Source organism: Corythoichthys intestinalis, chromosome 12 (genome assembly GCF_030265065.1).
Source record: "Corythoichthys intestinalis isolate RoL2023-P3 chromosome 12, ASM3026506v1, whole genome shotgun sequence".
In the NCBI taxonomy this organism is placed as follows: Eukaryota; Metazoa; Chordata; class Actinopteri; order Syngnathiformes; family Syngnathidae; genus Corythoichthys; species Corythoichthys intestinalis.
Genome location: NC_080406.1, coordinates 7,115,774 through 7,140,644, shown reverse-complemented (window position 1 = coordinate 7,140,644; position 24,871 = coordinate 7,115,774). Strand labels below are relative to the sequence as shown.

Genomic DNA, 24,871 nt, shown 5'->3' with positions numbered 1-24,871 from the left:
ATTACGAATTCATTAAAAAACATATTAGCTCAAACAAAAACTTTAACTCGTGTTGGTTTAAACAGGGAGCAGCTGCATTCAGCCAAGTTAAATGTGTTATGTCATATTCACTATTGCCACTAGAGTGCAGTGTGTCCACCCAAATCAATAAAACTAAATGCAAAGACTTTCAAAACAAAACATTACAACACCACTCTAAGCAAATACTCGAAGCAGCAAAATTTGATTCGAAGCTTGTTTCTCATCGGACTACTCAAGTGATTAATCGTTGTTGCACTAATATCGATATCTATACTTATAGATAAATGGAACTTTGTGTGTTTGTGTGTTCGTTCCCTTATGGACTCCGAAAAGGCTGGGCAGATTTTTACGAAATTTTACACAGTTGTACTTTATGTGTCTGTAAGTGTTCTTAGATGGGTTTGATCTCTCTCTGGGTTTGATCGCCATCTTTTCGGCAAAAGATGCGTCTATTGCGATTGCAATGTCACAGTTGGCTTTCAACTTTACGGTATCATGTACAAAATTAAAATAGATTTTTTTTTTTTTTCAACTGGATATTCATACTGTAGCAGCTGTTATTTAGTATATGTTACGCCAGCAACGTTTCATGGGTAGTTGTGGCAACCATGACTGAGAGTGGTAGTTGCCGTTCTTATGTTCTGGTGTTTTCTGTTCAATAAAGGCATGGTAGGCTGATTGAATACCCCAAATTGTCCTCATTTTGCTAAGCAGTCTCTATGTCTTGTCAATATCTTCATGTTCACACTCAATAAGAAAATAATCTGGTTTCTTGTAATTTTTGTCATCATAAATTTGTTTGTCAAAAAATAATTATCGTTAAATCTGAGCTTCTTGAAACATTTACGATGCATGTTATTCTCCCAAAACAAATGAAACCTTACTTACTGATTTTTCCAAAAGTAGTTTGCGGGTGATTTGGCCTGTAGGTGGTCTATTCATTATTGAATTTACCCAGGTCCATAAATCACATGGCAGGCATCGAGTTGGAAAGCCAAACAATGACTGCTTGGCGGTTCCATAATGTAATAAATATGCTCGACATTTTTGGGCTCTGATGTAAACTGTCCTCTGCGATTTGTTTTTTCTTTCTCCTCTCCTCCCAAATAAGAGTTCTTTGACGGACTGTTGCGAAATTCTACTGTTTGCTATTTTGTGTCTTCCTGCGCGCCCACGCACACACACAAAAGTCCTGCGCTCACTCATAAGATGCGAGATTCCACAATTATTGCATCACTGTTGGAAGTGTAATTCACATGATTGCTGTCACTTGAGGGTTTAGCAGATGTAGCATGTGTGAATGAGGTCTTAAGATGATAAGACATTCAGAGAACTAATACTTAGGCCTGTCGCCAGCAACAAAAATGGCCATTGATAAGGTTCTGAAGAGAAAAAGTCGAGGCAAATGGTAGGCGGAGTCGACTTTCTCTTTTTACAGGTTTTTTCATTCTCTTAAAGCAACCCTAGGTAACTTTTCAACTTTAATATGTCGATTGACAACTAGTTGAATGACACCGCTTTTATAATTTGAGGGGGTCTCTATAGGTAACTTTCACCGGCACTAATTAACTTTGAGGTGGGTGGTAGAAACTCTCCCAAACAAAACAAAAAAAAACCAATAAATGTGCTGACTACGTTATATGTCACTTCTCCCTTTCCCCATTCAATTTAAAGTCAATGTGAACGCTTTCACGCAAATTCTGCAAAGATGGCAGAGCAACAAAAGAAACAAAAAGTTTTGACTGAGGAGGGAAAAAATGGGGGGCAACCAGGATTTACAGAATAAACATTGGCCGGCTTTCACTCGCTGGCCTGACCACCACAAAATGAGAGTTCGTGTGGGGTGGGGGGGTTAGCCACACTAAGCCATAGAGCTGGGAATCTTTGGGCACCTAACGATTCGATTACGATTACGATTCAGAGGCTCCGATTCGATTATAAAACGATTATTAATGCACCCCCCTCCTTTTTTTTTTTTTTTTTAAATTTAAAAAAAAAAATTTTTTTAATACATGTTTTGTACATTAGTTCCAAAATTGTTCAAAAATACTCTCATGCTAAACCAAACTACTATTTCAGTATCAAGTTAACATATAGCAGTAAACAAATATACAAAAATAACAGTAAATAAAAAACTCCAGTCCCCATTCTGTATCAGCAGCTTTAAACTACATTCAATTAATTTAATGTTGTGAATCAACCGTTAAAGTTGTTAAAATTGCTCCCGTTAATCCATAATTTCCCTTTTGTCAACTTTGACATGTGAAAGTTTTAAAACTATTTTAAAGATAGATTCAAGTCAATATTTTACCGATTTAGGAGTATTTTAGATAAAAAGTTAATTAGGTTTGCTTGGAAGGTTCGCTACAACAGCCTTGCAGAGAAGTGTACTGCTTTAAGATGGCGGCCGTTTACTACGTCTGCATCTAGCTTTTTGTAGATGTGCTGCAAACGCTACCACTACCAAAGTGCATCTAGTCTTATATAAATGATATCTACCGTAACATTATGTGGATGACGTACTTTTGTAGCAGCTTCAGGTATGTTGTTGTGTTTTTTTATCTCGTGGCATGAGTTGAGCTAGAGCCGTGAGTTGAGCATTGGCATTACCCGAGGGGCCGGGTAATGAGAAGCATGATGTTTAGCTACTCTCGCTCCGTTGCTCATTGACCGCGCGGCGCGCTGAGTGTGTTGTACTTCCGCTTTACTTGGCATATTTCAATAATCGGAATTTGGATGTTTGTGAATCGTTCTCGAATCTTCCACGGCCGAATCGCGAATAATCTAAGAATCGGAAATTTTGCACACCTCTACTAAGCCATATGACGTAGAGCAGGGCAGTAAACCGAAAATTTACCGTTACTGAAATTCTTCATGATGACCGACGTAATTTTGACCATGTCGGTAAATTCGGTAATTTAATAAAACAAGAAAATATAGTCTTTTCATCACGCTTTGACTCGGCTATGTTCATTCCCTTTTAAGAAAGCAGTCAGTGCGCTAACGTATGGAGTCACATGGTATTCAGGAAGCCAAACAAACAGAAGACAGGTGATGGGTTGCAAAATTTGTCAGAACACCGGGCTTAAGGGAGCTTCGCCAAACTTTCACGCGACATTAAGTAAACTCTTGGCGGGTTCCAGGCGGGCTTTCACCCGCTGTCCTCCCTGGTTCTCACGATTTCAGGAGAGGATGCTTTCAGTGCTTTCTTCTGGTAGCCAAGCCACAGGCTAACACTAGCGGCTAACGGTACAAATGAACGTGATGGAGTCGGATTGCGGCTCTAACCTTGTCGAAAGGCTGAAATTAATGAGTGGACTGGGCACGGACATCATCTAGCAATTATTATGTTGCTTTATTTGGTATCTCTGTGTTGTTTCTCTGAAAGCTTTCATGATGGTAAAGCACTCAGCATAAAGTATAATCCAACAGTGAAGCCTATATGTAATATGACAGTTTAATGGCCACAGCTATTTTTCTGTATGTGTTTGCTTTATTCTGCCATCATAAAATTTCAAATGTTTCATTGGCATCAGAGCAATACAGCTTTAATCTGTTTGTGTCTGTGTGGGGGGTGCATGCATTAAAAAATGTTATGGGGAAAAAAAACTGAAACCTGACGTAAACACTTGTGTTGAATAATTATGTCACAGCAGCCATTACCAATAAGTTGTCTGAAGTGTACTGTTAAAGCTGCAAGTCATTTGTGTTACAATGACATGTTTGGACAGCTGTCATATTGATTTTTATAATGTTGTACATTTTTCAAGTCATACAAGCTGTTATAAATGTTCACACTGGAATTCTTATTGTTTACAAGATTTTTTTTTTTATATACTTAATGTTTAGACTGCATGTGCAATTGTTAAAATGAAAGCTGGTAAATAAATTTAACGAGAAACGGTTCATTTGTATGTCATGCATTGATTCAAAATTTCAAATTATATAACAGCCCGCTTGGGCGAATTTATCGTTGTCGAGGTAATTCTGCACAATTTACCGTGATACGTACTTGAGGCCATATCGCCTAGCCCTAATATGACGGTTTGAAACTAACCGTCATATGCTATTGTTTAGCCACAACTGGATTCATTACCTTATTAATATTCATCCTCCACACAACCACAGGAAACAGAAATATTGTTTAATCCATCTGCAGGTGACCGGGTGATTAACTTTCGATTGATTGATGTAGAGTTGAAACGATTACTGGAATAATTTGCGTAACTCGATTTTAAAAATTCATCGAGGCATTTTCTCCGCCTCGAGGAATCGGTTAATTTTGCCAGCTCTAAGCATGATGTTTTGCCCGGACTACTTTTAATGCGGCTGACGTCACAGGCTTAGAGAAAGAAGCATTAATTCCTGACTGCAGGCGACAGCCGCTACAAACTCCACCAACGTTGCTACAAACTAAGCCCACATGATGCTATGGTGGTAGCGTCTGATGCGTGTCATAGATATCACATGTATATAGAACTAGGATGCGAAATGACACTCGCCATTGTTAGTAAACAGCTGTTATCTTAAAGCAGTAGACTTCTCAGCGCTGATAAATAATATTAACGTTACTGTACCTTGCTAACGTTACGTTAGCCTTGTGGAGGGCTAGGTTTCTATTAATTATGACTACTGTCGATGCATGGCTAACATACAGGCTTTATTTAATCTGTAGAAACAAAACTGTGTGGAGTGATGGGGGTGTAAAATAAAAACATATTAAAGCTAACTGTCAATTTTAGCTTGGTAATCATTGCTGGATAAAACACAAAGTAGCACTGGTGCCTAATGTGCCCAAATACAGCAGGTATCATACAATTATTTTGAACACTGCAAAAACTCAAAATCCTATCAGGACTTACAATTTAGACTAACTTAAAACTTAAGTGGAACTTAAAAATAGCTTGACACATATGGAAATTCAATTGAAACACGTGGGAAAAATACCTACCTACCTAACTTTTAAGTGTGTGTTATCAAGCGTAATGAGATTTTTAGGTAAGAAATACGATTTTTTTAATAAGATCTTGAGTTTTTTTTAGTGAAAGCAGTTAATTTGTTTTTATTTTCCCAGTCACATCTGAGGCCATGTCCACACGTAGTTTGGCTAAAAGAAGATATTTTTCTACGGTTTGACTTATCATCCACACGCGCACGCAGATTTAAACCAGGGTTCTTAAAAACGACGGGGAAGGTGAAGATTTGCGAATTCTGCGTTTGTGGCTCCATCATGTGTACACTGATAACCGAAGATTTACGTCACTGGCTGCGGCAAATTTTGTCCTCACGTCACACATGAGACCAATTTTTTACATTTGGAATATATTAAATAGGCGCTTTTATGCTTCCATTTAAAAATTTTTTTTTTTTTTTTTTTTACAAACTCTTACTGTGCTTCTTATTGAATAATGGGTATTTTGGACAGTTATTTTATTGTTTTGAATGTGCTTTAAAATTAATGAAAGTGGTTGGCTGTGGAATTTTTTTTTTTCCTCTACACAAACGTGCAGGTGTGGACGCAATTATTTTTCCCCGACGTATTAGGACAGAGTCCTCGTTTTTGGAAAAAAAAACAAAAAAAACCCTGCTACGTGTGGACATTGCCCGAGATGCAATTGTTGACTGTTTTCAACAATGTACATCTTAAAATAATGACAGTGATTGTCTAAAAATAGTTCAATATTGGGTGAAATGTCTTGTTTTCTTATGGATATTTATAATTGCTCTTTACCTAGAGAAAAACGTTTTATCCAATTACTCGATTAATCGATGGTATTTTCAGTAGAATACTCGATTACTAAAATATTTGATAACTGCAGCCCTAGATTGAGGATTTTACGACATTGTGCGGGTGTGCGCTGGTTCTCATGAGAAACAGTCTTCCTTAAGGCAAAACACTACCGCTTTTGTCCACCGGCGTCACTAAAATTGACGAAAACTGAAAAATTACCAAGTGCTGCATTAAATGAGCAGAAGATGACAACACGCAAATCATAGCGTATTACAATAAGAATTACGAACCAATCATGGAAGAAAGTATCAAATTAACTGAGAACAAAAAGACAGGGGAAAAAATCATTTTATGAAGTCAAATTGTAAACCAGCCCAGGATTTGCCCACTCGACATTGAAGGGCTCCTTCTACAGGGGAAGGCCCCGAATGTTTACATAAAGACGAACAGGCACATTGTAAACAAGCCTGAAGACAGTAAAAAAAAAAAAAAAACAGTAATGATTGAATACGTCTATACATGATTACATGAAAAATATATTGCTCTTCAGTTCACATATTGCAAGAATCTGACGATTGTATTATTTGGCTCCATGTAAACAGGCTAATGGCAGTCAATGAGTTAAGCACGTACTTGTTCCATTTACAACCCGCTAATCTGAGGTCATGACCCACCGTAATCATCGCTGATTGCAACGGTACAATGACACCGTTTTCAGCCTGAAAGCAATTTGTCTGGCTCCCCCTTAAAAAAAAAAAAAGTAATTTCCTGGTACTAGTCGATTGACTGTCATTGTATCCATTCTGCGCCATTTACCGTCCATTAAAACCAGTCACCACTATTGATTGACCGGTTAAAGATGACAAGGCAATAGCCATTTTCTACCTTGTCGACATCCTCTACTGTCATTGACTCATATTGATTTCCTGTTACCTGACCCTTTGGCTTATAGGGTGGGGTAAGCGTTGTGTCTTTTGTAGTGCATAGATTTTCTGTTCTAGCTTTATATGTGTGGAACAGTTTGATATCCATCTTCTATCATATAAATATGGCTGATTCTCATAAAACTAACCCCAACTACACTGCTGGCCAAAAGTATTGGCACCTCTGCAAGTCTGTCAGATGATGCTTAATATCTGTAAGAAAATGATTGCAGTTACAAATGTTGTGGTAGTAATATCTTCATTTATTTTGCTTGAAATGAAAACACACAGAAGAGAATGGGGAAAAAATTAAATCATTATTATTTTACATAAAACTTCAAAAATGGGCCGGACAAAAGTATTGGCACCCTCAGCCTAATACAGTGCACTCCATAATTATTGGCACCCATGAAAAAGATGTGTTTTTTAGCTTCTAATATTTTTTTTAATTCAAATAATATGGGACCATAATGGAAAAAAAGAAGAAAAATCCAACCGTCAACACAAGTGCATTCATTCAGTGGGGAGAAAAAATCCCACATACAGAAAAAAAATATTTGACATCAAATAACGTGTGTCACAATTATTAGCACCCCTGGTGTTAATACTTTGTACAACCCCCTTTTGCCAACAAAACAAGGTCTGGGGACTGACATGGCCATGGGAGGAGCTTGATTTTGTGTCTGGTGAACCATTTCTGTGTAGATTTGGCCATATGTTTTAAGGTCATTGTCTTACTGAAAGACCCAGTGATGACCCATCTTCAGCTTTCGGGCAGAGGGCAACAGATTTTGATTTAAAATGTCCTAATATTTTAAAGCATTCATGATGCCATGCACCCTAACAAGGTTCCCAGGGCCTTTGGAAGCGAAACAGCCCCACAGCATCACTGACCCACCCCCATACTTCACAGTGGGTATGAGGTGCTTTTCAGCATGCACATCTTTCGTGGCACGCCAGACCCACTTAGGCTACGTTTCATACTACAGGTCTTAATGCACGAATCCGATTTTTTAGTGTTTTTCCGACTCGAGTGAGGCATTAACTTGACGGTCTGAACGTGGCAAGTCGCATAGAACTGGACCATTTAAAATCCGATCTGGGTCACTTTCGTATGTGGTTCAAATCCGATCTGGGCCACATTTTTCCAGACTGTCGCGGCGGCCGGTACTGTATCTCAAATCGGAATTCATGCAGCAATTTCGTGTCAAAAAGCGAGAGAGACGCTACGGTAACGGTGCAGCTGTGCGTTATTAGCGCCTAGCTTGCTTTGAACACGGCTTTTTAGGAAGGGTCGGACTTGACAACAATCATAAAAAAAATAATAAAAATGGGTTGAGGAGTAATGGAAACACCTTAAAAAAATCAACAAAAACTAAATATGGTGTAGGTCCGCCTTTTGCGGCAATTACAACCTCAATTCTCCGAGGTATTGAGTCAACAACAACTTGTGAATTATTTCCAAAGGAATTTTAAGCTATTCTTCAGTTAGAATACCCTCTAACTCTTTTAGAGACCATGGCGGTGGAAATCGACAACTTAATTGAATCTCTAAAACTGACCATGAATACTCAATAATGTTGAGGTCTGGGGATTGTGCCGGTCATACGAGATGCTCAACTTCATTAGAATGTCCCTCATGCCATTCTTTAACAATTATGTTCAATGATTATAATGCTAAAATGTTAGGCGTTTCCATTATTTTCTCCAACCCCTTTATATATGTGTGCATATGTTATTGTTAATTCCAACCATAGTTGATTAAGGGAGGGCAATTAGTCAGATTGTCATCCCTTATTAATATTTTCTTTAATAATAGTAGTTAATTCCATAGCTGATTCATTAATTTTGTGGATGCATTTTAAAGTCCCGACTGATTTGAAAATAGTTGTGAGCATTTATTACGATTCCACAGTCATCATTTCCCTGTTAACACAAAATGTTAACGTATTGATTTGTTTTCTTTTTAAAATTCAAAGGTGAGCGAGGGTTCGACAAACCAAAAATATTAATATAATGCAGTACTTTTAAGCAAAAAGGCTTACTTGCAATGAAGGAGTGTTGACGAGATAATCGGTATGTTTTTAAAGTTGATCCTTCATGGTCTTCGTTGTGTAGCATCCAAGTGTCCTCACATCAACCTTACTGTAATGAGGGAGATTGTTGGCTGGCTCCATCAATGGAGGAGGACTGGCGGTCGTGTTAGTGGGTGTGTATGTTGGGGGGAGGGGGGGGGGGTCAGCTGATGGAGTGTACGTCCGTCTGCACTAATGACAATCGATGAGTCTGGCTGTGACTGACTGGAAAAGGGGGCGGAACTGCGTCTCGACGGACAGCCAAAAGTCATCATGAACTGCAATCCCATGCTCATCTTTTGTCGTTGTCTTATGTAGGCCACTGACAGTAATGAGCCTGGCTAAGAAAAGCAAAAGCAGGCGGTGATGATGATGGATGAGATGGTACTAATGTATTAAGGAGGAAGGAGAAATAAACGGTCAAAGATGGGAGTCAGATGTGCAATGATCATGCTTATACCCTTGTGGAATCACAGCATTAGGTACACCTGCACCTCTATTGAAATGAAAGATTTCTGCTCACCACAGTCATGCGCACTTTTGATTGGTGCTAAAGTAATGTAAACATAAAGTAAAGAAAATAATCAGCTCCTGAGTCAGACAGTCACCGAAATCGAGCATTGCATTTTTCCTAACATTATCCAACTTTGCAACGATTAAGCCGTTCGTCGACAACTGTTTTGATGAGTGTTTTCTGTCATATCCATAGACTTCATAATGTATTGACGGGCACGGGGCTGATAGATAGGGGGCCTGCATTGTTGGCCGTCAAAGCTGACCGAGTGGAATCTCAGACAGAGCTTTTTTGTTTAAAATTCTTGTGAATAAATGCTTAAATCCCTGAATTCTATATAGATATGGACGTAAAACCGTCTCGATTCTTGGATAAAAGCAAAATAAACGTGCAGTTAGCATTTATTTTACGTAAATATTTCAAAGTACAATGCTTCTCTGTTAGTGAATGTAGCTAGCAACCGCCTTATGACAACAGAGCTTTTCCGGTGAAAATTCTTGTGAATAAATGCTTAAATCCCCAAATTCTTTATAGATAGAGACTTAAAACAGTCTCGATTCTGAGTTAAAAGCAAAAAAAAAAAAAAAAAAACGTGCAGTTAACATTTATTTTACGTAAAGATTCCGAGGTACAATGCTAGTCTGTTAGTGAATGTAGCTAGCGGCCGCCTTATGTAAACAGAGCTTTTCCAGTGAAAATTCTTGTGAATAAATGCTTAAATCCCTAAATTCTTTATAGATATGGACATAAAAAAGTCTTGATTCTTGGTTGAAAGCAAAAAAAAAAACTGCAGTTAGCATTTATTTTACGTAAATATTTCGAAGTACAATGCTAGTCTGTTAGTCAATGTAGCTAGCGGCAGTCTTATGTAAACAGAGCCTTTCCAGTTAAAATTCTTGTGAATAAATGCTTAAATCCCCGAATTCTTTATAGATAGGGACGTAAAACAGTCTCGATACTTGGTTAAAAACCCCCAAAAAACATGCAGTTAGCATTTATTTTACATAAATATTTCGAAGTACAATGCTAGTCTGTTAGTCAGTGTAGCTTGCGGCCGTCTTATGTAAATAGAGCCTTTCCTGTGAAAATTCTTGTGAATAAATGCTTAAATCCCCGAATTCTTTCTAGATATGGACATAAAACAGCCTCGATTCTTAGTTAAAAGCAAAAAAAAGGGCAGTTAGCATCTATTTTACGTAAATATTACGAAGTACAATGCTAGTCTGTTAGCGAATGTAGCTAGTGGCCGCCTTATGTAAACAGAGCTTTTCCGGTGAAAATTCTCGTGAATAAATGCTTAAATCCCAGAATTCTTTCTAGATATGGACGTAAAACAGTCTTGATTCTTGGTTAAAAGCAAAAAAAAATCGTGCAATTAGCATTTACTTTACGTAAATATTGCGAAATATGATGCCAATGCAGTAGCGGCTAATTTCTCCCATTGATTTTTTTTTTTCACAACGTTTCAAAATGCATGCGCGGTACGGAAAATATTTATAAATACCTTGAATCCTTGAACAAATCACTCCTGAAACAATCCTTCCTGTTTGTATGCTTTTGTACTTTTTCAACAGAAATCCGGCGTTAGATCGCTGCGTGCGTGTTTGTGAATAGCTCCTCTTGATGTGGGAGGTCCCCTACTTGAAGGCGAGGCGCAGTGCAAGATTGATCTGACCCGTCAATACCATTATGAAGTCTATGTGATATCATTAAAATTACTTAAGCCTCTAAATGTTAACTAACAGCTTTTTGTTTTGTTTTGCAATAGATGATTCTGAGGGGGAGGCTGAAAAGGAGAAAAGCAAGCCTAAGCCAGTGAAAGAAAAGCCAAATGCACCAAAGAAAGCAGAGAAGAGGAAGTTAACGGAAAAAAATGTGACTGCCAAGAAGAAGAAAAAGAATGAAGAGGTATTAGCTAATAGGTTTTGAACACTTGGAGTGACTGAGTGTTTTTTTTCTCTGTTGTAGAAGGGGTTTGCATGAAAATACATGTATGAAAAACTTGATCATGGCTAAAATTATAACTAGGGCTGTCAAATGATTAAAAATTTAAATGGAGTTAATCACAGCTTAAAAATTAATTAATCATAATTAATCGCAATTCAAACCATCTCTAAAATATACCATATTTTTATGTAAATTATTGTTGGAATGGAAAGATAAGACACAATACGGATATATACATTCAACATACTGTACATAAGTACTGTATTTGTTTATTATAACAATAAATCAACAAGATGGCATTAACATTATTAACATTCTGTTAAAGCGATCCATGGATAGCTTGTAGTTCTTAAAAGATAAATGTTAGTACAAGTTATAGAAATTTTATATTAAAACTCCTCTTAATGTTTTCGTTTTAATAACATTTGTAAAATTCTCAATCAGAAAATAAACTAGTAGCTCGCCATTGTTGATGTCAATAATTACACAATGCTCATGGTGCTGAAACCCATAAAATCAGTCGCACCCAAGCGCCGGCAGAGGGCGACAAAACACCAAAAAAACACAAGTAACAAGTGGACATGACACTGTGCTGTCATTTTAATCTGTTTGAGCGGGGCATGTGCGTTAAATGCGTCAAATATTTGAACATGATTAATTGAAAAAATTAATTACCGCCCGTTAATGCGATAATTTTGACAGCCCTAATTATAATCCCTATTATTTTGATCAATATTATAACACTTAAGCAGCGTTGTTTTCGTCAGCGATAACGAAAATATTTCGTCGACGGACAATTTTTCATGATGATGACGAGACGATAATGAGCTAAAAACGTGTCTTGGAAGACAGAAACATAGAGAAAAATGCCAGTTTTTGTCTGATGAGAAAAGAATGAGACAAAAATCCGCCACATTTTACGTCAAATGTTCACAATGTGTAACATATTAATGTTTGGTAAGCCAGTGTCTGGTTGTGTCACTCATGCGCCCCCCCCCCAACTTGCCAGTGTCCGACCAATCAACAGACAGCAACCTGATAAATGACACCCTTGAGAAATTTAACCCGCAAAAATAGTTGAGTAATTTTTTTCAGTGAAAAAAATACAAATTGTCTAGAAAGTGCTTTGTTGTTTCAGGTGTCAAACGTGCCAAAGCAGGAAAACGAGAAGGAAACCTCAACCAAACCCTCCAAAAAGAGAAAGGTAGGTCAAAGCAGTATGACTCATGTCCACCCTCAGCATTTCTTCATATTTATACTCCCTTTCCAGAGGAAGAAGAAGACCATTACAGATGTGCTGGCCGCCTCTGACCCAAAACCAGGCTGTCCAGCAGACCTACAGAACTTCCTCACTCAGTTCTTCTCAGACAAGCGCTCTGTAATCGAGCAGGAGGAGCTGAAACTGCACGGTGAGTTCTCGCGAATATGCGTTCGGACTTCGTATTTTAATCCGTGGAGGGGGTTTGCCTTCTAAATTTTCCCATATTTTTCCAGATTCTTGTTTTCTGACCTGCAACGACCTGACACACAGCCTCTCATCCTATCTAAAGCACAGTGAGTGTCATTGTTGTCATTATATTGTTCGCATTTTATTGGTTATGGTGGGAGAGTAGCCAAAAAATGTACTGAAGTAAGAGTAGCATTACTGCAAAATAATATTACTAAAGTAAAAGTTTTAATATCATGATCACTTATTCTATAACTGTTAATGACAATGAATGAATTAAAAGCAACAGGCAACAAAATAATCCAGAGGTATAAGGATATTCCAAAATAGTTACGGTATTGAAACAAAACTTGCTGAACAAAGAGAAAACGTCCAGCGACAGCAACAGAAGAAAAAATCCCAAACTAGGCCTGCAAGCAGAACTGAACGGGCCCTCGCAGTTTGGTGCGACTGGCACCGCACGCAGGTCAGGGTGGTGGCAGATCGTCCCCCTCTCATCATCTCATGGGAACCTAACATGCTCGAAACTCGCTTCCTTTATGGGATTTGAAATACATTCACACACCTAGGAGAAAAAACCCCTATTAAAGAAGGTCCAAAAAAAAGGAGACACTGCTGAGCTGTGCAGCCATACCATTGCTTAAAACTAAAATGAATCTTCTAATTGGGTGAATTCGGCAAAGTTTGCCAAATTTCATGGCACTATAAACTGCCTAAGTCCCTGAAGAAATCTACTTCCCTTTATTGGCGAACAAAGGGTCGCCATGGCAACAAACAGAGACATGGGCCATAAAATGTAGTATTACAAAAGGTTTTGTAACTACAGTGATCAACCTGAAAACAACTGGACATTTATAAGTAGAATGAGGGATTTTCTGTTGCCACCAGTTGGCGCAGCAGAGTTGATGCAAATGACCCCTACAGGACTCTCATCAAGCACGTCAAGTTTGGTGCGGATATGTTGTATGTCTGCCAAGTTATGACTGTTCAAACTTTGTGGCGGGACAAAATGGCGACGGTCATTTTCACTTTCCTGTTTGGACCCCTGTGCTTGAACAAAACAACAATATCTTTTCTCAGGCAACTGAAAACATTTCTTAAGGCTCTCCTAATGCAGGTTTAATGTCAATTGTTTTTTTTTCTCTTGGAGGGGAAGCCTGTCTAGTAAAAAAGGGCGTTTCTTGGTCCGAGCAGGGGGCGCCAGGCCATTTTGGTAAAATTTCAATGCAGTCGTGTTCAGGCTGGGATACCTTTCATACATGCCAGATATGAAAAAGACTGGGAGTTATTAGTCCTTTACTGATTTTGGCGTTTTGCCCAAAAAAATGACTGACTTTGGCACCCCGCCCAAGCCAGGCCTGTGAACGGAAACTAACCATTTTGATAACTTTAGAGCTCATATGTCTCATGAACAGTCTCACCAATTTTGAGGAGGATCCAACTAACTCCCTAGACGCACTCTGTAAATTGATTTTAAAAAATCACATTCAATACAAAATACCTGATTTTCTGCTGGGTTTAGAATATGGGTGCAAGAGACTTTTAGCAGTTTTACACAATGTATCGACTCCCCAAATTTCATCGCTCTACATTGAAAAAACCTAATAGGAGAGACCTTTTTGAACATTTGAAGGGGGCGACAAGCATGATTTGGCCTCCAAATTGGCCGTTTTCATTAGATACGTAGATCCGTTAATCACATTTAATTTCTTTTTAATTAAATATACAAGTTTATTAATGTAATACAAATACTGAAATTCTACAATTTCCTTCATTGATTTCAACATGTTGTCAGATTTTGACATCCTAGCTCTGGCACTATTTAAGTGACTGCCTCCATCTATTCTTAAAGCTGAGAAGTGCAACAGAATGTAGGTTGGACTCAAGCTTCTTGTGTTGGCCAGTTCAATGATATTTTCATAATTTCCTGCAGGCCAATATAAACTGGGGCATAGTTTGGACACCCTTACATTCGACATTTTTCTTTGACTTTTTTTCGCTATTTGTGGACTTGTTTAAAAAAAAATCTAAAAAGTCATGAATGTTTTCTATTAGTTTGTCCCAAATGGGCCAAGGTTCAGAGACAACACACAGAAAAAGGTTCTGTGGTCCTGCTCATTGTCTGCAGTTCGGCCCTCCGAGCCATCGAGTTAATCAAGTAAGATTTTTAACGTTGAAATCCCATAATGAAACTAAATCCTAAATATGATTGATGATCCTAAACACTGTTTTATTGGATTCCTTCCTTTCCCAGGCAACTGACAACTTTTAAGGGCGAAGCCAAGGCTGTAAAGCTTTTTGCAAAACACATCAAGGTTGTAAAGTTATAGTTTCCCACCCATGTCTAGAGGGATTTAAGTGTGAGAACTAACCGTTGTGCTCGTGTCATTTATTTTTGTGTGTGTGAAGATAGAGGAGCAAATGAAGCTGCTGCAAAAGGGAGTCATTCACATAGGAGTGGGTACACCAGGAAGGATCAGTGATCTCATTAATAAAGGTAACTGGTTACAGTCCAAATGAACCTTTTAAAGGGAACTTCAGACTTAAAGGCTTGTAGGCTCTAATAAGCCACATCTGTTGTTTTACCAAAATATGTTATAAGAAACACTTAAAATATTTACATTGATTTAAAAAATCTATAATATTTAGTCCATGTTTTGACCTACAGAGGGTGCCATGTTTTATGCGCGCAATGGACGCTCGCGGTGGTAACGTAGTTGGGCTGGACTGGGAGAATAGCTGTGCTAGCTAGTAGCTAGCATGCGAAGCTAATATGATGACTGCCATGATTTTGTCACATTCTGCTGCTCGTCAGATTGTTTTGTTACAGAGATGCATCACCTGCATCCAATTCCAGCTCATCAGTAGTGTCTAAACCAGACATGTTCAAAGTCCGGCCCGGGGTCCAAATGTGGCCCGTGGTCAAATTTCATCCAGCCCCCAGCCTCTGTCATAAAATCAATAACGTCTGGCCCGCATTCAGACTTATTAAATTGGTCAGCAGTACTGCTACCAGCATATGAAGTAGCTTACACACTAAATGCTGCTCCTCATTTACCCACTAAAAGGCAGCAACACTGTAAGCAACATTACCCCGTGTGAGCCTTTACTCCCAATTTTCTAAAATGGCGACAATCAACAAAAAAAACAAAAAAAAAGTTGACTGCCACGGCCGACGCGTCAAGGATAGGTGGAAATTGGACTATTCTTCACTAAAATACGCAACAACTGTCTGCCTCATTTGCAAAAAGACATTCGCTGTTTTTAAAGATTATAATGTGAGGCGATATTACCAAACAAGACACGCTGACATGTACGACAAGATTACAGGGAAGATACGTAGCGAGAAATTGAAGCAACTTGAAGCTAGTTTAATTTCACAGCAGCAGTATTTCGCAAGAGCCCGAGAGCAGAGCCCGAGAGTCGAAAGAAAACGCCACAAAGGCTAGTTGCGAGATTGTTGAAATTATTGATTAAAAAAATAATGAAGCAAATGTGACACACAGAATGGCTAGCTAAAATTTGCTTAAATATATTGTTCTACATAAAGGACGTCAGCCAAGGTCGGCCCCCCACATTTTAACCACACCAAATCTGGCCCTTTTTGCACAAAGTTTGGACACCCCTGGTCTAAACCAATCCTAGGCAGGTTGCCAAGATATTGACTTGCTGCCATTTGACAGTTTGTATATCCCTTCGTTGCTAGTTGCACCATCACCTTGTTTTTTTTTTCATTTGTCTGCCTCTCACCGTGGTTTTCCCTCCGTTTTTTTTTTTTTATGCCGACCAACTCTCACGGACCATTTCTTTTGTCTCCCTATTCGATATCGTGTGTTCAGTAAACTCTTGTACTATACATTTTGGCAGAACACCGGTTTTGTCTTACTCTCGTCTCGTCTCATCCCGTCTTTCCTGTTCGTTTTGCTTTTACTTCTTGTTTTGTGAAATACTGACATTTCTGTCATGGTCATTAATGTTCCTCTCGGGTTCAAATTGAAACTGCTGAACAATGACATGTCGCTATAGTCATACTAAGGAAGCCTGGCAGCGTAACCCAGTGACGTCACCGCCCTGCGTCATCAACAACAATGGCGGCCTACTAGTTAAACTATTTTTACAAATTGTATAAAAACGAAAGCATCAAGAGGGGTTTTGATATCAAATTAATTTAACTCATACTAACGTATATCTTTTAACAACACAATTCTTTCTATCTGTGGTTCCCTTTAAAGGGAAAGTGACCATTTTTGTAAAAAAAAAAAAAAAAAAAATCATAGTTATCCTATCATTTAATTGCCACTGACAACGCTCACGTCTAATGCTTTTAATCTGGGAGTAGTGGCTATGAATGCATCTTTCACTACCATTGACGGCACTAGATGTCCAATACATAATACCTATGAGGGTGGCAACGATCATTTGCTACCACATTCTCCCAGTCGTCTCCCGCAGTAAATGGCATCCAATGAGTTAAATGAGTGCCCAATGAATGGTTAAAAAACAAATAAAAATCATTCATTTGTTCTGTGTCTTTCTCAAGATGGATTAAATTTGCAAGCGTTGCGTTTTCTGGTTCTGGACTGGAACTGGAGAGACCAAAAGAGCAGGAGTCTGATGGGTATTCCTGAGGTAAGTTACCACCCCCTGTTGGTGTAAAGTTACACTTTCAAACACTATTAATGTGCTCTTGACCTTCATTGTTGATCTACATCCAAACTCAATGGCGTACCGCAACCAACACGTCACTTTTGCTCATTAATATTCATGACATTAGCAATTTTTGCTAGGCGGGTCAACCTCCCGTTTGTGCCAATAGTAAATGAATGGAAATAGTGTACGGACGAGATGTTTAGAGAGTTAAACCTACCAATTTTGTCCGAAAATGATGTCCCTGGTGCCAAATTCACTGGTAATGATGTGGAAGAACATACAAATGTTCAGTTAAAGAGATTGCTTGAGTGTCCAGGGCTGAAAAAGACGGGAAAACGAGCTGACCTGATCCAGAGTTAGCACTTTTTATCGACACCTTTTTCTTACGCCACTGACGATGACATTCTCCTGTTTCAACAATCTATCCTTTACCACCGTATGCCCTGTCTTTCTTATATATTATATCCTCTGGTTGTCTTACGTCTCTGACCATTCTTGGGGGCAATTTACATTACTATTTTTGTGTAGCGATCGCAAATGCTACTCAGTGACAGCCAACGAACACTTTTCATTTTTTAATTAATAACACATCTTAATTCTATATTTTTTTTACTTATTTGCAGTCAGATACCATTTTAATTTTTTCAGGTCATTGTCAGACAGAAACAGCACGGCAAAACGCTACGCTAAAAAAATTTGTAAAAATATCAAAACAGCTTAACTCTTCGTTCTCTGTAGAACCCCCCAACAAAATGTTTACTGCATCTGAAATATGAATGGCTTCACCTTGCTGGCGTTAAACTGGTCTTTTGGACGTCTGAGCAAGTTGATCCATTCTTCATATTTTTTCCTGAGAGTTTTTGGTTTCGGGAAAGGTTTGAAGAAAAACATCCTTCATATGTCGTAATGGCTAGAGTCGTTTCTACAAGTTTCATAACAGCAGTGTTTGATCAGCATGTTCTTTTTTGAAAAATTACCGGCGAAAACAAGCAGAAATAACATTGATTGTATGCAAGGACATGTCTATAATGTCCCACTTTCACATTACGATGGCGACGTTGCGGTCTAAAAATAGCATTCGTGCGGGACGCGTTTAAGAATTCAGATTATTATGTAATTTCCACACATGCAGTGAAGGTATATTCATTTTTTGACGACTAGTAAATTGAAAATATTTCTTGTAGAAATTATAACCTTGGTCATTTTAGTCAAGTACACAAAAAAAAAAGTACTGTAATGAATCCACTTTTTTCATATTGCAAAACTACATAAAATACACAAAAGTGTGTCAAATTCCAGTGTCTTAATTCCGATTATTCAACTTTTTGCTTTACATGAGCTGAATTTTTGTTTCGTGTGGAATTTCACCCTACAGCTATCAATTATTTAGGTAATCATTGATTCTAATGAATAATCAAATAATGTGGATATAAGTACAACTAAAGAACAATAGGCTAATTTGCATAGCAAAGTCCGCTAGTTTAAACGCTATAAAATGCTAACTTTTTTTTTTTTTTTTTTAAATTTTTTTTTTTTTTTTTTACAAAGCTCTTAACCAAACATTCAAACACATATTCCCACAAAAAAATGCTAAGTATACCTCTAATCCAAATTACGAATGCATAAACAAACATATTACCTCAAACAAAAACTTGTGTTGGTCTTAACAGGGAGCAGCTGGATTCAGCCATTTAGATGAGTAGTAAAATTTGAAGCCAAATAATTCATTGCCAATCATATTTTTCATAATGGGTGTCATTTAAAAGCTTTTCTTAGTGTAAAGTATGAAGTGTGTGACAATAACTCTTTAACTCTAAGAAATCTTTATTTACATGTTGAACATGGACTTATATTTTGAAATGTTCCTGGATGTACGTTCGCTAAGCCACTAACCGTAAGCGTTGCACTCAATTGTCTTCAGTTTTCATTATGCATGTGGTGTCAGTATTAGTTTTTTTTTTCTTTTGTTTGCATCGTTTGCAAATGCTGTAAACCAGCGAGTTTTCATGTTTGAAGTGTCAACTTTTAACCACAAGTTTGCATTTTGGAGAAGACTGCCATTTTTTTCTAGCAGACTAAAGTGGTTAGTACATTGTCTTTTTTCCATTAGCCTCAATGTAGTACTGCTAATGTTTTGTATGTCTGAACTTCAGTTCTATGGCGTTTTAATGACCAATAAACATATGTTAAAGGAACAGGACTCTCATATTCAATGAACACGCACGTGTGCCGAGTGCACGCAGCATACGTAAACATCGTGCGATAATTAACTTATTGCATATCGCGAAAGGCTTAGTACTCATCTCCAAGTGTGTCTGCTTCTTTTTTTGTCCTCCCAGATCAAACGGGACGTTTTTAAGCTGTTGGAGAGCGGGATCCTCGACAGATGCAAAGCAGATAAAGTCAAAATTGGACTGTTTTAACTCCAACTTGTCAACTTTTGACTCTGAGCTGATGATTCACGAGACAAGCTTCAAAGCTTTGTCCTGTGGTTTCTTCCTGTTTGTTTACTCTCTTTTATGCTTTTTACTTTTGTCAGAGGATGCGTCCAAATGTGCCGCGTTGTTTGTTCAACACAATGTGCTGGCGAGATGTCTGCAATAAATTGATGGTTAAAGGAATGTGATGATATTGTTTCCAATGATTTTAAAAGAGGATCTGGGACTGCAGTTGCATATACAATCAGATTTCTATGGATGATCATAGACTTCATAATGTATTGACGGGGCGCTGGGCCAATAAATAGGGGGCCTGCATTATGCATCAAAGCTGACCGAGTGGAATCAGAAAGAGCTTTTTCGTTGAAGATTCTTGTGAATAGATGCTTAAAACACTGAATTCCTTATAAATATGGATGTAAAACAGTCTCGATTCTTGGTCAAAAGAAAAAAAAAAACGTGCAGTTAGCATTTATTTTCTGTAAATATGTTGAAGTACAATGCTAGTCCGTTAGTGAATGTAGCTAGCGGCGGCCTAATGTAGACAGGGCTTTCCGGTGAAACTTCTTGTGAATAAAAGCTTTAGTTTCCGAATTCTTTATAGATATGGACGTAAAACAGTCTCCATTCTTGGTTAAAAGCAAAAAAAAAAAAAAAAAAAACGTACAGTTAGCATTTATTTTACGTAAATATGTCGAAGTACAATGCCAGTTCATTAGTGAATGTAGCTAGCGGCCGCCTTATGTAAACAGAGCTTTTCCGGTGAAAATTATTGTGAAGAAATGCTTAAATCCACGAATTCTTTATAGATTGGACGTAAAACAGTCTCGATTCTTGTTTAAAAGCAAAAAAAACACACAAAAAAACGTGCAGTTAGCATTTATTTTACGTAAATATGTCGAAGTACAATGCTAGTCTGTTAGTGAGCGTAGCGAGCGGCCGCCTAATGTAAACAGGGCATTCCGGTGAAACTTCTTGTGAATAAATGCTTTAGTTTCCGAATTCTTTAAAGATATGGACGAAGAATAGTCTCGATTCTTGGTTAAAAGCAAAAAAAAAAAAAAAAGTACAGTTAGCATTTATTTTACGTAAATATGTCGAAGTACAATGCTAGTCCATTAGTGAATGTAGTTAGTGGCAGCCTGATGTAAACAGAGCTTTTCCGGTGAAAATTCTTGTGAAGAAATGCTTAAATCCACGAATTCTTTTTAGATATGGACGTAAAACAGTCGCGATTCTTGGTTAAAAGCAAAAAAAAAAAAAAAAACGTGCAGTTAGCATTTATTTTTACGTAAATATGTCGAAGTACAATGCTAGTCTGTTAGTGAATGTAGCTAGCAGCCGCCTTATGTAAACAGAGCTTTTCCGGTGAAAAAATCTTGTGAATAAATGCTTAAATCCCCAAATTCTAAATAGATAAGGACATAAAACAGTTTTGATTCTCCAAAAAACGTGCAATTAGCATTTATTTCACATAAACATGTCGAAGTACAATGTGAGTCTGTTAGTGAATGTACCTAGCGGCCGCCTAAGGTAAACAGAGCTTTTCCGTTGAAAATTCGTGTGAATAAATGCTTTAGTTTCCGAATTCTTTATAGATATGGAAGTAAAACAGTCTTGGCTCTTTGTTAACAGCAAATTAAAAAAAAAAGTGCAGTTAGCATTTATTTTACGTAAATATGTCGAAGAACAATGCTATTCTGTTAGTGAATGTAGTTAGCGGCCACCTGATGCAAACAGAGCTTTTCCGGTGAAAATTCTTGTGAATAAATGCCTAAATCCACAAATTCTTTATAAATATGGACGTAAAACAGTCTCTAATTTTGGTTAAACGCAAAAACCAAACCACAGAATAATCAACAACACACAAATGAATTGCACAGTGCAATAAACACAAACGTGATAGCAGTCGCGAATGTGCACGCACAACTCAGAAGTACGCCGTACACCCACATAGTCAGTTTGGCCACAAAACGTGATGGCAACTTAACAGTTTACACTCAATTGGACTTACAACACATCCCAAAGATGCTAAATGAACATGTCGCTTCACTGCATAAATGTGATACACGAATATGCTGTATACAATGCTCGCCGACTACCCTCCATTTCAACGGCAAAGCTACAAAACAGCCGCACATGTAGCAGCTCCAACCTATCGCTGGAACCCTCCAGAATGAAGGAAAAATATTCACGTTCATTCATGGACGCACACAAAACCCGATTTTTGTTTTGAAAACATTTCTGCAGTACCGCGCTCCGCACACTCCCGGGTCATCGACTGGCGTTAATGGGCACCGCTGCTCCTGGTCTGATCGAAAGAAGGGCGGACCAAATCATTTAATCAAAATACGGTTGGGGGGTGGCTGGCAATACATACAGTGGGGCAAATAAGTATTTAGTCAACCACCAATTGTGCAAGTTCTCCTACTTAAAAAGATTATGGAGGCCTGTAATTGTCAACATGGGTAAACCTCAACCATGAGAGACAGAATGGGGGGGGGGGGGATCACATTTTTTTATTTTTAAAGAATTTATTTCCAAATTAGAGTAGAAAATAAGTATTTGGTCACCTACAAACAAGCAAGATTTCTGGCTGTCAAAGAGGTCTAACTTCTTCTAACGAGGCTCCACTCGTTACTTGTATTAAAGGCACCTGTTTTGCCAGTCGGGAACCTGGCAGCCACAGTAATAGGGTGTTAGGCGGGTCCCACACTTTTTCTATATGGCGTGGCTCCTGGGGTCTGGCCTCCCCTCTGCCTCGGCTGCCGGCCGCGGGTGTGGGTTGGGGGGTCGGGTCTCCGATCTTGCATCGCCCCGTGGCAGTTCCTGGGCGTTCTCCTGCCTCCGCCTTCCCCTCTCTTCTCTGGCTGGGCATCCGCCCTGCGCTCCGTCGTGGGTCGCTGGCTGGGCGCCGGTGTATCAGCGGGGTGTCGCCTGCACCGGCGGGGGACCCTGCCTTGCCTGGGGCTTGGTGGACCGCTGGGGGTCCCGTGGCGTGCCGTGCCGGTTGGGGGGTTGTGGCTGCGGCTCGTGGCCCGGGTGGGCGGGCGGGGGTGGCTGTAGGCATGGGGTTGGTGATGCGTCCCCTCCTGCCATCCCTGAAGGCCGGTTGATGGGTGCGCGGGTGGCCCGGGGGACCACCCTGGGTCCCGGGGGGGGGGGGGGGGGGGGACGATGGCTCCTTTGCTGGGCTGCGGGAGGAGGGATGGGCTGCGCATGGCCCCCCCACCCCCTCGCCCGCCCTCCCTCCCTCCCCGGGCTGGCTGGGTGGGGGCCGTGGCCCTGGGTTGGCGCCCGCGCGGTTTCTCCGCCCGTCTGCGTGGCTGTCGCGCAACCGGTGGGGCTTGCGTGCTGCTGGATGTGGTAGGGCATGCTCGGGTTGGGGGTCCCGGTGCCGGGATTGGCGATGCGGCGGCGTAGGGTTGGTCGCCAACGGGCTTACACTCATAAGAGATTCACACGATTACTGGGTTCTAGATCACAGAACTGATTTGTGTACACTCTACCCCTTTCAATCACTTAGCTTATAGGCTTATAGACACCCCCACCCCCATTCTCCTCTTTCACTGGCCAATAGGCCCCCACATGGTGTAAACCGGAAATACATCTCGCTGACGATAGCACCAGCATATTAGTAACTAGTTTAGATGTTCAATGTATTTCTTGTTGTTGTTTGTGTATGTGTTTCTTTTCTTTCTTCTCTTGTATTTCTTTTCTTCTGTCCCCCCATAATCCCTTCCTGTTCGCTGCTTTGTCATAATAAAAAGGTATTTTGAATGATCACAATGGGAGTATGTCAGACTCTCAATGTGAAACATTAAAACTGTTCAGAATCCGGCACTTAGACTTCCATTCTCTGTGTCAAACAGCTGAACAGGACAGGTTTTAAAAAAAAATAAAAAAAATTTTAATTTAAAAAAAGGCACCTGTTTTAACTATCGGTATAAAGGAAACCTGTCCACAACTTGAGTCAGTCTCACTCCAAACTCAACTATGGCCAAGACCAAAGAGCTGTCGAAGGACACCAGAGACAAAATTGTACACCTGCACCAGGCTGGGAAGACTGAATCTGCAATAGATAAAACACTTGGTGCAAGATCTCACCCTGTGGCGTCAAAATGATAACAAGAACGGTGAGCAAAAATCCCAGAACCACAAGTGGGGACCTACAGAGAGCTGGGACCACAGTAACAAAGGCTACTATCAGTAACACAATGCGCCGCCAGGGACTCAAATCCTGCACTGCCAGATGTGTCCCCCTGCTGAAGCCAGTACACGTCCAGGCCCGTCTGCGGTTTGCTAGAGAGCATTTGGATGATCCAGAAGAGGACTGGGAGAATGTGTTATGTTCAGATGAAACCAAAATAGAACTTTTTGGTAGAAACACAGGTTCTCTTGTTTGGAGGACAAAGAATACTGAATTGCATCCGAAGAACACAATACCCACTGTGAAGCATGCGGGTGGAAACATCATACTTTGGGGCTGTTTTTCTGCAAAGGAACCAGGACGACTGATCTGTGTAAAGGAAAGAACTAATGGGACTATGTATTGAGAGTTTTTGAGTGAAAATCTCCTTCCATCAACAAGGGCATTGAAGATGAGACGTGGCTGGGTCTTTCAGCATGACAATGATCCCAAATTCACAGCCAGAGCAAAAAAGGAGTGGCTTCGTAAGAAGCATTTCAAGGTCCTGGAGTGGCATAGCCAGTCTCCAGATCTCAATCCCATTGAAAATCTGTGGAGGGAGTTGAAAGTCCGTGTTGCCCAACGACAGCCCCAAAATATCACTGCTCTAGAGGAGATCTGCATGGAGGAATGGGCCAAAATACCAGCAACAGTGTGTGGAAAGCTTGTGAAGAGTTACAGAAAAGGTTTGGGCTCCGTTATTGCCAACAAAGGGTACATAACAAAGTCTTGAGAACTTTTGGTATTGAACAAATACTTATTTTCCACCATGATTTGCAAATAAATTCTTTAAAAATCAAATAATGTGATTTTCTGTTTTTTTTTTTTTCCACATTCTGTCTGTCATGGTTGAGGTTTACCCATGTTGACTATTACAGGCCTCTCTAATATTTTCAAGTGGGAGAACTTGTACAATTAGTGGTTGACTAAATATTT

At 39.4% G+C, this 24,871-nt stretch overlaps 2 protein-coding genes across 4 annotated transcripts in view; one reads left to right on the top strand and one right to left on the bottom strand.

Moving 5' to 3' along the window:
* The window catches only part of LOC130926894 (filamin A-interacting protein 1-like), a 37,724-nt gene extending 28,052 nt beyond the window's left edge, over positions 1 to 9,672 (bottom strand). The window contains exon 1 of one of the 3 annotated variants that reach the window (XM_057852213.1): positions 8,721 to 9,672. Coding sequence is in view for 1 of the 3 variants with exons in the window: in XM_057852211.1 (XP_057708194.1) it covers positions 910 to 1,227 (318 nt within the window). In the remaining 2 variants the exon portion in view is untranslated. Of the gene's footprint in view, positions 1 to 909; positions 1,941 to 8,720 lie in introns of those variants that run through there. The other 2 variants (XM_057852212.1, XM_057852211.1) reach the window with 2 other exon arrangements.
* Positions 1 to 19,929, top strand: part of cmss1 (cms1 ribosomal small subunit homolog) — a 48,368-nt gene extending 28,439 nt beyond the window's left edge. Inside the window, exons 2-10 of the mRNA XM_057852214.1 lie at positions 11,033 to 11,172; positions 12,350 to 12,415; positions 12,482 to 12,620; positions 12,706 to 12,765; positions 14,714 to 14,816; positions 14,913 to 14,973; positions 15,068 to 15,155; positions 17,199 to 17,287; positions 19,648 to 19,929. Coding sequence (XP_057708197.1) covers positions 11,033 to 11,172; positions 12,350 to 12,415; positions 12,482 to 12,620; positions 12,706 to 12,765; positions 14,714 to 14,816; positions 14,913 to 14,973; positions 15,068 to 15,155; positions 17,199 to 17,287; positions 19,648 to 19,731 — 830 coding nt within the window. The 3' untranslated portion in view covers positions 19,732 to 19,929. The remainder of the gene's footprint in view (positions 1 to 11,032; positions 11,173 to 12,349; positions 12,416 to 12,481; positions 12,621 to 12,705; positions 12,766 to 14,713; positions 14,817 to 14,912; positions 14,974 to 15,067; positions 15,156 to 17,198; positions 17,288 to 19,647) is intronic.
* Positions 19,930 to 24,871: the final 4,942 nt, after the last annotated feature.